The sequence below is a fragment of the Chiloscyllium punctatum genome, chromosome 14 (genome assembly GCF_047496795.1).
Source record: "Chiloscyllium punctatum isolate Juve2018m chromosome 14, sChiPun1.3, whole genome shotgun sequence".
NCBI lineage: Eukaryota > Metazoa > Chordata > Chondrichthyes > Orectolobiformes > Hemiscylliidae > Chiloscyllium > Chiloscyllium punctatum.
Window position 1 is genome coordinate 16,083,882 of NC_092752.1, and position 13,417 is coordinate 16,097,298.

At 41.1% G+C, this 13,417-nt stretch overlaps 1 protein-coding gene across 2 annotated transcripts in view; it reads left to right on the top strand.

The window, feature by feature from the left end:
- sh2d4a (SH2 domain containing 4A) overlaps nt 1–13,417 on the top strand; it is a 51,674-nt gene that overhangs the window by 12,343 nt on the left and 25,914 nt on the right. For both annotated transcript variants that reach the window (XM_072583953.1, XM_072583955.1), the window contains exons 4-5: nt 2,892–3,051; nt 9,669–9,813. In XM_072583953.1, coding sequence (XP_072440054.1) covers nt 2,892–3,051; nt 9,669–9,813 — 305 coding nt within the window. The remainder of the gene's footprint in view (nt 1–2,891; nt 3,052–9,668; nt 9,814–13,417) is intronic.

The following is a 13,417-nucleotide window of genomic DNA, read 5'->3' on the forward strand; positions in this document are numbered from 1 at the left end:
TTTTTCAACGTCCTTTTTGAAGTTCAACACTGACATCCTTGCAGTTCACAATTCTTCCAAGTTTTGTATCATTCCCAAACTTTGAAATTATTCCCTGCCTGCCAAAACCCAGATCCGAGAAAGCGAGGATCCCAATATCAATCAATGGGGGAACTTGCTACAAACTCTCTTCTAGTCTGAAAAATGCCCATTAACCATTACTGTCAGATTCCTATTTCCTAGTCAATTTTGTATCCATGTTGCTAATGAGTACTTTTTTTTGAAAGTCCATGTACAGCACATCAACATTCCCCCTACCTCACTGAAACCCTCTGTCATTTGAAAAACCTGCAACAAATTTGTTGTACAGTATTTTCTCAAGACACCTCCGTGCTGATGCTTTCAGTTTAACCCACATTTTCCCAACGTGAGTATTAATTATGTCCCAAATAATTGTTCCCTACTAATGACGTTAAACTGACTGGTCTAAATGCTGGGTTAATCTTTACAAATGTTCTTTACACGTTTGAAATTCTCCAACCCTCCAGCACCACTCCTGATTGAAGATTGAAAGTTTACTGCCAATTGCCACTGCAATTTTCACACTCTCTCTTCCTTAAAGAACCTGACTGCATCTCATTCAGTCCTGTTACCTTGTAAACTTTAAATACAAACAGCTTATCTAAAACTACCTCCTTATAAATTTTTATCTCTTCTAGTGACTTGACTTTTCTGTTGTCACGTGGCCTGGGTAGCATCTGTCTCATGCAAAGAGAGATGCAAAGTATTCATTTAATACCTCAACCATGCCCTTTGTCTCTATGTACAAATTCCTTTTCAATGTATTTATTGAAAAAAAAATTACTCTTTTACAAAAAGAAAAAAGTTAAATGTACAAAAATACAAGAAAAGTATAAATAATACCACATTATTATATTGCCGTAATGTTTACAATAAACTACCTACTACTCTATGGAATAAAATCATCTCTTATTTACTTAACCCAAATTGAAATAAGCTCTAATTGAATTACAATCCAATTAAATTAGATTACCTTACATTATACTACTCCACTCACTGCACCTCCACTGAAGCTCCAGTCAATGGGAGCAACACTGATTTTACCAGTATTTACTAGGCTTACTCCATCCAGGGTCCCCGGATCACCATATACGGTCCTCGTAACTATATAAAGTCCCTAATCAGTACTGCCAATAGGTCCATGTCTATGTAATTTAGAAAGGGCCGCCATGTCTTATAAAATTGCTCTGTTCCATGGTGCACCATACTCCTCAGATAATCTTGGAGGACGTGCTCCATTACATGTCTGCGCCATCACGAGTGACCTGGAGGTACAAATCCTTATTCTCATCCCCAATTTTTTCCTGTCCTCCTTTTGCCATCCACGTACTATGATGTGTTTACAAAAGATTTTGAGATTTCTTTTTTTGTTAGCTGCCAGTCTTTTTTAATGATCCCTATTTGCTTCCCTTATTTACTTTTCAACTCTCATCTGAACAGTCTGTATTTTGTTTCTGCTAACTTTTTCTTAAAGATTGTCTTTTTCATCCAGGGAGCTCTTGATTTGTTTGGCCCAACTTTCTCTATTGAGAGACCAGACCATTTTCCCTTTTGCAGGTTGCCCATTGTTTAGCTTCTATTTTCCCACCAAACTTTTAGTTCCTGCCTTCACTGTCCAGTTTTGTTCTTGCCCTATTTGAAATGTACTCTCTCCCAGCTGATTGGTCAAACCAGAGTAAGAATAACATTTTCCTCCATCATCCTAAACCTTATGATGCAATGAGCACTGTCTCCTAAATGTTCCTCCACTGTTACTTGAAGTGCTTTGCCCACCTAATTGCCAAGAACCAGGCCCAGCAGTATTTCATTTTTTTTTAATCCTTGATTTTGTAATCCAGCTTCTAGAATGGGATTTGAAACCAGAGACTTTTAACACCAAGGCTATCTACCGTGTGCACCCAGTTGACACAAGATAGGATTTCTGCTGTTCCATTAGCCCCTTCGTGAGGGTTATAGCTGTTGAGATTCAAGTCCATTTCAACTTTTGACGTTCCTCATAGTTGGGTTTCCTGTTGGCAATGGAAGAATAACCACTCAAGCTGTGTGCTAGAGGTTTGCTGGAAATTGTGGAATCTTGTAACTTTTTAAGAGTTTGCAGTTCCCAGGAGTGGCAGAGAAAATGGAATTCAGTAGGAAGAAACCTTTTGTCAGACTTTCAAATGGGTATTTTCAGCTATCTCTATAGATTTATTTTTTAATATGAAAACCAAAATCTGTGCTGTGAATTCATCAGAAATCAGATGATGGCCCTGCAGTTCATTTGAGGGGAAATCCTAAAATAGAGAATAGAAGCTTTATTGTGTACTGGTAGACAATGCTACCCATTCAATGGAAAGATGTTTTCGGACTGACTCTCGCTCTCGCTCACCCCACACCCATCCCTTCTTTCTCTCCCCATTGTACCGAATAAAAGGAAGACTATGGTGACTTGTGGTGCGGAGACACTGGGGGTTGCAGAGTGGTAATGCAAGTGTGGCCAGAAAGGCTCCCTTACCATCCTTTCTCCCACTTTCTCTGATTTCCAGTTGCCATGTCTTGTCTCATCGCTTGTTAAATTGCTCAGTTAAACTGAGAGTTGGTACACTTTGTGTAAAAGTGCACCTGTCACATTGGTAACGGCCTGTGCATTGGTGTAGCAGTGCACACATTGGTACACTTCGAATAATTGATTCCCTGAAGGTGTGAAAGCGGGTCATTCAGCCTATTGGGTTCACACTGACCCTCTGAAAAGCATCCCACCTTTTTAAAAGAGCACTTCTTTTAAAGATTTTTGCTTTCTATCATTTTAAAGTTTGAAAAAATTGAAAACATTTTCTTTGTTTCACGTACAGAGAATGGGAAATCGGTGAACTGGCTGCTGGCAGCTGATAATGACGTGTGGGTCTGGGTCATGGGCGAGGGCCCGGGAGACCAGCCATATGACCAAATTTGTGATGAAATTATTGCAGAGCGAGCAAGACAACAGGCCCAAAAAGAGGCGGGAGAATTGAGGTAAGGAGTACTCCTTTTAGCATTGTGTAGTAACATTCTTCAGTCACTGAAGGCTGTAAATATGAAAATCAAATATACAGAGCAAATAGGACTTAGGAATAAGGGAATGCCATTTGGCCCTTCAAGCCTATTCCACCATTCAATAAGATCATGGTTGATCTGGTTTTGGTCTCAACTCCTATTTACAGTCTGCCCTTCCATAACTCTTAACTCCCTGGTCTATCAAAAATTGGTCCAATTCAGTCAATTGGTACCATTCTGAATTCTGAGTCAGCAGATTGTGTTTGAACCCCAGCCTAGAGTGTCTAGAATGATGGCGGCTCAGCAACTTTGGTAAATGGGGCTCTCGTGGTGATTGTGTCTCACACCCTCGATTACTTTCCATTTATTTCCCATCACTGATTCTTAACTGCCGTCTAGGCAACCACGTTGCTGTGGATCTGCAGTCACATGTCGGCCAGACCAGGTATGGACAACAGTTTCTTTCCAAAATAACACAAGTGAATATCAACAATGGTTTTTATAGTCCTCTTTGGACTCTTAATTCCAGGTTAAAAAATGTGAATTCAAATGCACCATCTGCCATGGTATGATTTGAATTTGAACCTACCAGGACATGACCTGGGTTAATCTAGTGGTGGTACAGGTAGGCCATCCCCTTTCCTTGTCAGGGATTGAGCCCTACAAGTCTTCAGAGCCCATTTGAACTGTGCTGCTTTTGTAACATTGAAACTTGGGATCATAAGACCTTGAGAGAGGAGCAGGAGTAGGCCATTCATCCCATTTGAGTCTGCGCTGCCAAACACTAAGGTAATGGCTGATCTGAGAATATTTGTGTGTTTGTGTATTTGGTGTGTTCTGTGCACATTGATGTAAATTGTGAATTATGCTTTTTATAAATATCATTTATTGTCAGCTTGGGTTTTGAGTTACCAAGCTGGGTTTTCTGTCTGACTTGAAGTATTTCTATAGTCATGGTGATTTTCACCTCCAAAAGTTTTGAGGCCTGGCTTTAGAGCAAGTAACTATTGTGCAACACTAATGGATTGTTTTTGTTTTTTATTGTCTTGTGAGCCAGCAAGGTACATAGTGGACCTTTTTACAGTTTGTTAGAGACCTCCAGAACATGTGTTTTAAGCTTGAGGGCAACATCCATAGCTTAGGAAAGGACACTTTTTTTAAAAAAAGTGGGACAGACCTATGAAGTCTTTGGATGAGGATTGCTGCATAATCCAGTGCTCCTGAAAAGGGGACGATAGGAAAGATGTTGCCTTGGAGTGAAGAATTAGTGTTCATCCCAAACCATAAGTGTTGGGATAAAGCCCTGAGGAGGTTACTTAAAGCTGAGTAAGTTTAAACTTGGCTTTTCTGGGCAGCTACTATATAGCCATCTGCAGTTTGTCTATAAGTTGAAGTGACTTAAATCTACTAAGGTGTTAGGAACATTGGCTCTCATGGGAGTACTGTATGAATCCCAAGTAAGTATGTAGCTCAGGGAATTTGGAGTCAATGTGTGAATTTTGTGCAGAGGGAACGAGATTTACTTATTTTTTGGTTCGACTACTAATTTTTCAGGTTTTCTTTAACAGGATAAATTAAAACTTAAGATTGGGGTCCAGCACAAAAGAACATACCATCACAAGTATATGTAATTTAATTTGGTGGCAGCTGCTAATTTGACTACCTATTATAGGTAACTTTCCAATTAAAGGTAAATGGGGGAAATATTTACAGACTACAAACTAAATGAAATTTTTAAACATCAAATTAAGAACGAACCAGTTAAGATAGAAATGCCAAGCTAAGTGATATGTTGTAACTGTGTGATTTGGGAGCTGGTTGAGTTTGTAGTGACCACACCTGAAGCAGGAACTCCAGCTCAGAGGTGATGAGCTAGAGACTGAACTTCAAACACTGCAACCTATCATGGAGGGGGAGAGTTACCTAGAGGCTGTTTCAGGAGTCAGTCATGTCCCTTAGATTACCTCCCTTTTAGTCAGGGACAGGAGGGTGTGACTGAGTGAGGCAGGTAGAGGGATCCAGGTGATAGTATGAAGGAGCCTCACCCCTTAAGTTTGTGTAACCTGTTTAAGATTCTCACTCCCATGTGAATGAGAGTAGGGTTTGTAGGGAGGATGAGCAAACTGACCACAACACTCTCTGGTACAGGGAGCTATTCAAGAGGGCGAAGAAAAGAGAAATGTTGTTGTAATTTGGGATAGTATGGCTAAATTAAAAATCAGATTTTAATCCCTGGGTTACTGCCTGAACCCCACACACAGTTGCACAGGGTCAACAATATTACGGTGGTAAACATGGAGCTCAAAGATTGTGGGTGGAACAGGTTCAAATTCATAAAACGTTGATGCCAGTACTGGGCAAGGAGGGAGCTGTCCCATGGGACGTTCCTTGAATCCTGCTGGGACCTGATTCACGTAACTAGTTCTGCAGACAGGGCTTTAAACTAAATAATGGGGGGGTGGGGGTGATGGGTTCAGTTGGAATAGAGTGGAAAATTTATAGAAAAAATTTTAAGGGGAGTTGGGGGAGAGGGCTTAGAAGAAGTTAAAGTTTCCAGAGCAAGTAGTAGTGCAGAGAGTATGGAAAGGGTCAGGGATCCAATTTCAGAATCTGCTGATATGAGGACAACTATGAGAAATGGAGGGGATGGTCCACATGGGACTGAGGATGTTGTACTGAAATGCACATGGTGTACGAAATAAGGTAAATGAGATTGTAGCACAGGCTGAAATTGGAGCATAGGATGTTGTAGGTGTTGCAGACATGGCTGCAAGAGAATCAGGGCTGGGAACTAAATATCCAAAGATCAGACCATAAATCTATAAGACACAGGAGCAGAAATTAGACCGTTCAGCCTATCAAGTCTGCTCTGCTAATAAATCATGGCTGACATCACAGGCTATCAAAAAGGAGAGGCAGAGGGGACAGTGTTCCCTTGTTAGTAAGAAATTAAATTAGCAAGATGAACAAGAAGTGATAGAATCTGTGTGGGTAGATTTGAGGAATGCCAAAGTGGAAAAGAGCTGATGGGAGTTATGCAAAGGCAGCCTAGCAGTACCCGAGATGTGGGAAAGTAAATAAATCAGGAGCTGGAAAGGCATGTAAGAAAAGCACTATTACAATAACCATGGGGGACTTCAATGTGCAGGTGGACTGGGAAGATCAGGTTGGTAGTGGTTCTCAAGGAAAGAAATTTGTAGAATGTCTACAAGATTTTTTTTGGAGCAACTTGTGGTAGAGCCCACTAGGGAACAAGCAGTTCTGGATTTGATGTGTAATGAGACAGACTTGATTCGGGAGCTTAATGTGAAGGCCACCCTTAGGGAGCAGTGACCGTAATATAATAGCATGCACCCTGTGGTTTGAGGGGTCGGAGCTGGAATTAGACGTAATGGAAGTAGAATTGAGGAAAGGTAAGTACAAAGACATGAGGGTGGAGCTGAAAGGGGAGCTAAGCAGGGAGGACAGTGGAATAGCAATGGCAGGCGTTTCTGGGGTAGATTAGATTAGATTACTTAGTGTGGAAACAGGCCCTTCGGCCCAACAAGTCCACACCGCCCCGCCGAAGCGTAACCCACCCATACCCCTACCCCTACATCTACATCGACATCTATATCTACATCTACCCCTTACCTAACACTACGGGCAATTTAGCATGGCCAATTCACCTGACCTGCACATCTTTGGACTGTGGGAGGAAACCGGAGCACCCGGAGGAAACCCACGCAGACACTGGGAGAACGTGCAAACTCCACACAGTCAGTCAGTCGCCTGAGGTGGGAATTGAACCCGGGTCTTTGGCGCTGTGAGGCAGCAGTGCTAACCACTGTGCCACCGTGCCGCCCACAAATTTAGGAGGCACAGCAGAAAGGGGAGGACAATGCAACCACGACTGATGGAAGTTAGGGATAGCCTTAAAAATAAAAAGAAAAAACATATAATATATTGAAGATTAGTAGAAAACCAGGGGATTGGGAAGCCTTTTAAAACCAACCAAAGATGACTTTTATTTTAGAAAAAAAGCAATAACATTGGGAGGAAAGATGATGAAATGAGGGTAAGCTGGCTAGTAACCTGAAGGATGATTGCAAGAGCTTATTAGATATTTAAATAGTAAGTGAGGCCAGAGTGGATGTTGGACAACTGGAAAATGAGGCTGGAGAATTTGTAATTGGGAACAAAAAAATGGTGAAGGAACTAAGTAGGTACTTTGCATCAATTTTCATAGTCGAAGCTACCAGCAGCACACCAGAACTTCGAGAGTCATTTGGGTAGAGATAAGTGGAGTGGCCATCACTCAAGAGAAGCTGAAAGATCTCGAGATATAAATTACCTGGACCAGATGGATTACACACTGGAAGTTCTGACCGAGATAGTTGAGTGTGAGGCATTGGTGGTCTTTCAGAAATCACTGGCGTTGGAGAGAGTCCTAGAGGACTGGAAAATAGCTGTAACACCCCTGTTTAAGTAGGGAGGGAGGTAGAAGACTGGAAACTGTAGATTAGTTAGCCTGTTCTTGGGTGGTAGTAAGATTTTAGAGACCATTACTAAGGATGAAATTGTGGAATATTTGAAAGTGCATATAAAATAGGGCTAACTCAGCACCACTTCTTCAAGGGGAAGTCATTCGGATAAATCTAAGAATTGTTTGAGGAGTTAATGAGCAAGTTATACAAAGGAAAGCCAGTGGACGTGATCTGTTTGGATTTCCAGAAGATCTTTGACAAGGAACCACTTAGGAGGCTGCTAAATAAGATAAGAGCCCTTGGTGGTAGGGGCAAGGTATTGGCATGGATAGAGGATTGATTGGCTGACAGAATACACTGCTGACAAAGGGGTCTTTTTCAGGATGGCAGCTAGTGACTATTGGAATCTTGCAGGGGTCAGTGTTAGGACCAAATAATTCATGTTATTGCAATAACTATCTGATGAAGGAACTGAGGATATTGTTGCTAAGTTTGCAGGTGATATGAAGGTAGGTGGAAGGACAGTTGGTGTTGAGACTGCAAAAGGACATGGACAAGGTAGGAGAGTGGGCAAAGAAGTTGCAGATGCAAAACTGTGGGAGTATAAACTTTGGTAGGAAGAATAGAGGTGTAGACTATTTTGTAAATGGAAAGACTTTGGAAATCTGAAGCATGAGAGATCTTGGAAGTTCCAGTTCAGGATTCACCTAAGGGTAACATGCAGGCTGAGTTGACCGTTAGGAAGGCAAATGTAATGTTAGTGTTCATTTCAAGAGGGCTAGAATACAAGAGCAGAGATGTAATGTTGAGGCTGTAAAGACTTTAGTTAGGTTATGAGCTCCATATCTAAGGAAGGATGTGCTGGCATAGGAGGGGGTCCAGAGGAAGTATGCAAGAATGATCCTGATGCTGAAGGCCTTGTATATGAGGAGCAGATGAAGACTGTAGATTTGTATTTGATGGAGTTTGGATGGATGAGGGGGAATCTGATTGAAAGTTAGAAAACTGAGAAGCCTGGTTAGAATGGGCATGGGGAAGAGGTCTCCGCCAGGAGGAGAGAGAGGAGGTCTCAAGGGCACAGCCTCAGAATGAAAGAGATGACTTTTAGAACGGGGTAAGGAACTTCTTCAGTCAGAGGGTGGGGAATCAGTGGAACTCATTGTCACAGAAGGCTGTGGAGACCAAGCCAGTAAATGTATTTAAGACAGAGGTAGATTCTTGATTGGTAAGGGAATCAAGGGTTACAGAGAGAAGGCAGGAGAATGGGGTTGAGAAACCCATCTGCCACGATCAATTGGTGCATCAAACTTGATGGGCTAAGTGGTCTAATTCTTCAATGTCCTATGGTGTGGAGATGGTGTTTTGGGTTTTATGGACAAGCTGTCATCTTAAACAAAAATGTTTAAGTTAGTGGAATATTTTAGGATTACTTTTGCTGTGTGTTTGAAAATATTTGAATATGTTGCATATGGAGATGTGTTGGTTTATTTTCTGTTCCTTTGTTAATAAACGTTGGAATAAAATTTGCAACATTGAGTACTTATGTTTTGGCAGTGGCACCATGCTGTTCAAGCAAACACAACCACATGATCCACCAGGTTTCAGTCTGGGATCTGACTTGTTCAGTAATGACATGTACATGGTTGGGCCAAAGGGCCCGTTCCTGTGCTGTACTGTTCTAACATCAGCTGGGATGCTAACAGTACTTGGTGAATTTCAATACCACTGCCAGTAGCTTCATGTAGCATCCCCTGGCCCTCAGTTATGGTGTACAAGCTTCTTGTTTTGTCTTCCCCCTCACAATTGTTTTCTGAAAATGTTGACTCTGGTGTTAATTTCTCCGTGTCAGATATCCTTTGATACTTTGCCTGAATCATAACTATGTCCCTGTTCAATGATCATAGGCAGTAGTGGCTGATCAAGGGATTAGGAATATTTAATTTTAGCGAATTGTCTAATGCCTGAACTATTGGGGTTGAGGTCCATAATGGTCTATTCTGGAAAGGTGTCCCATGTTTAAATTGGATTTGAAGGTGGAATGTTTCCGTCCAGGCTATCTCTGGATATGCTTTCACTGTTTAGAGGATAGGGATTGTACATTGATTATTAAATAAGCTCTTTGTTTGACAGGAAGGTGAAAGAGAAGGAACTGATCCGCCGATTCTCCACCTCACTTAGGCTGGAGAGCAAAGGTGTCAGGAGGCAGAAAGAGGTCGAAAAGGAGGAGGCCACAAAAGCAGCTGCGGAGCAAGAACGAATCCAAATGGAACTAAAGGTAAATCCTCACCCCCTTCATGCTTCCTGCCCACTTTTCTCAAGTTACTGTTTGTAGGAGTAGAGGAGCACCACTAGCTGCCAGTTCCTCTCCAGCCTATACACTATTCCATCTTGCAAAAATATTGTTGTTTCTTCACCGCCATGTAACTACACCAAGTGCACTGCAGTTCAAGATGGTGGTTCACCACCATCCTTTTTATTTTGAGGTGGAAAGTAAATGCTGATATTGTATAACTAAAATTCCAGTTCCAATGTAGTTGTCATGGAATTTTAATATAGGCAGTGAGTATGAAGAGACTGGTGGAATATTGGGGTTTATTGCCACTCTTCCTGATCTAAACCTCATGGTGACATGCTTGTGACATCTCACGATGTTGCAATGAAAGCTTTTTTATCCAGTTCTGAACCCACCAGAATTTGTCCATCTCTGGAATTTTAGGAATGCGACCTGAACCACTTAATTTCCCCAGTTCTCTTCCACGTGCTGATTCCTTGCAGGGATAACTTTGCTGAGTAGCAATGCATATCTCCAATGTGGCTCTTCATGCCAAAGGAAGACAATAGCCAAGTCAGGGCTTTTAATTTACCGTCTCTGAACTGCTAGATCTACTAAGTAAGCAGGGCTTACTACAGATTGACTTGGAAGGTTCAGGAAGAGTAATAGTTGGAGCACTTCCTATCTTAACTAGTTGTAAAGCTACAAATCAGATTATGGAGGCCAAACAGGAAGTGAGGCCTGAGTCTAGGCCTCGACAACAGTAATAACCTCTTGCTAATGTGTCAAAACATGTTTCTGTTGAAGTGTGTTCTAATTCCTAAACTGAGGGTGTTGTTTGGACAAAACCTCCAGTTCACTCTCAGTAATGTGGATATTCAGAAAGGTGTTTGGAAAAAATGTACTTTACAGGAAATGGAATATTAAATATATATGAATCCCAAAAATCTTTCATATGTTTGCATTCTGAAAGGAAGCTTGAATTTAGCAATTTGTTTCCAATTTTATTAATGAATTAGTAATTTGTATAGCATCTATTTACACCCTTGATTCTCAAATGCTCATCCAAAAATATAAGACGAGACATCACTTCCTTTTTTTTCCTGCAGTTGAGATCCACTGTATAATGTTGGCTCCATTTGTTAATGTCTGTTCAATAAAAATGTTTCTATTAACTCAATCTCCAAAGTGATTAAAAATTATCTACTTTATGATTATTTTAATTTGATTTTAACCTTGCATGAAATTTGCTCTCAAATTTTGTTTACTGCCTGTTCTATTGTAACAGATTAATAATATATTTCAATTCAGTGGTGAGTTTGCGTCGTCTTATTTTAGGCTCTTGCTTTGATAAGCTTGCAAGCTATTTTTATTTGTGTCTAAATTGGATCAAAATGCATGTTTGCTTATCAGCATATAACCAAATGACTAATCTTTCACCAGATGAGTGTGTTATGGACTAGGCCAGACTACACAAAACATTCTTAAGCAGGCAGGCCAGACCATAACTTTGCAATTTATTTCGTTAAGTGTACAGTGAAAATTACCTGGATTAAATTAGCGAGGTTGACTACCAGGTTTAAAACAGACAAAAATGTATTCACAAAATTACACAATTAAACACTAAGAACAGAATAAAAAACCCCTACAGAGCTCAGTCTATCCAAACTAGACTTAAGTATGCTGTTCCAAATATACACAGCAGTCCCAATAAGCAAACCCCCTTTAAAACACAGTACAAAAAAAGGTCAAATGCTTGCAGGTTGAAGTGAGAAGGGCAGAAGAGAGAGTTTCCACACAGCTCACTGTTGAACTCCCAAGCAGTTCTGGATTGGACGAAACTGCTCAGCTCGAGCTGACCACTCCCCTTTCATTCTCCAGGCCACTTCGGAAACATGACCACTTTTTGGCCTGAAGTCTCATCTGTTTACATATAAACAAAAGGCCTCTCAAACTCCTTTTCATCTCTGTACCAAACCTGTCTGATCGGAGCCGGGCCTGGCTTATTACTCCTCTTGGGGGGGGGGGGGGGGGGGGACAAAATCAAGGACACAGTATCCTTGAGCCAAGGAACAGCTTTTAGAAGAAAAAGGACTAGCTTTGTCGCAAGTGTTAAGAACTATCTTATCTTCTCAGACCATGGGTCTTGAATCTCATCGCTTTAACTCCTCCACAACCTAAACGTAAAGTGAATAAAAGCTCAAAGGCTCTTTTTGTCCCCTATAACCCCATTTTAATCAAAGGTAAATGCAATCCCATGCATCCTTAAACCAAGATGATCAGAATAGCAGTTCAATAGATGCCATTTTTACAATTGCTTGTTGAAATGGGATGCATATTTAATTTTCTTTTTAGTCTTGAGTACGTGTCACATGCCACATAGTCACTTCTCTATCAGTTCCACTCTCCCCACCTTCAGTTGATTTGGCACTCAAATGAACCAGGAAACTTATACAAAATTGGTCAGTGTTAAAACTTGTGTGAAATGGCATACCTTTGCTCAGACTCTAGAAGTACACAGCATGAGTCATTATTCCCCAGTGTAGCTACTGTAAATATTGACCCCCCCTTCTGTTTGTTTACTTTGGGAACCAAGCAAGCAAGAGCTGGAGGGAGTGTCAAGGTTGAGGGTAAAGAAATAAGGCAACATTTGCCATTTATGTCATATTCTGCTTTTTTTTGAGTCTTTTGGTGCATGGATGAGTAATTCTTAGGTTGATAGGGTGTGAGGGAGGGGGTAGATTTGGCAAGACTGAGTTAGCCCAGTTACTAACCAGTGGAACAGCTCCAAGGCAACTGTATTGCTAAGTCCATTGTATCTGGTCCAAGTCTCAGACAGAGTTTCGTGTTGGATATGTTTGTAGAGAATAGGCAATCCATCCATTGGAGAGTAAAACTTTCTGGGCAATTCCAACACACATGTTTGTGTTTAGCAAGATTTTCCTATGTGGTCCAGATGGCATTTCAATTTAACAACACACATACTAGCACACGTGGGCCATCATTTTTATTTATTAACGAGTATATCCGAAACTAGTTTTTATATGGCTTTGAAACCTTCTCACTCTTCTTTGCTGTTATGAGAGCGAAATCTGAATAGAAACCTTTAGTTTCAGCTAACATCTGTGTTGTTCTCTGGATCAGCAGGTCTATACTTGTAAAAGTCCTTCAGTCAAATTGCGTCAACAAATACTTTTGCACAGAACAATTAAATGTTACAGATCTCCTGTGCAGCACTTCTTTGTTTTCTTACCCTTTCAGTTCCATACATAGTTACTTGAGAAGAAGGATGGAATGCTAATGTGCTCTTAGTGGCTAGAATTGTATTCTGTGCAAAGTAAGAATATCTAAACGATGAGTCATAGAGATGTACAGCACGGAAACAGACCCTTCGGTCCAACCCATCCATACCGACCAGATATCCCATCCCAATCTAGTCTCACCTACCAGCACCTGCCCCATATCCCTCCAAACCCTTCCTATTGACTAGGGAAGGAATAGGTCCAATCAAGGATAGTAATGGGAAGTTGCGTGTGGAGGCTGAAGAGATTGGGGAGGCGCTGAATGAATACTTTTCGTCAGTATTCACTCAGGAACGGGACATTGT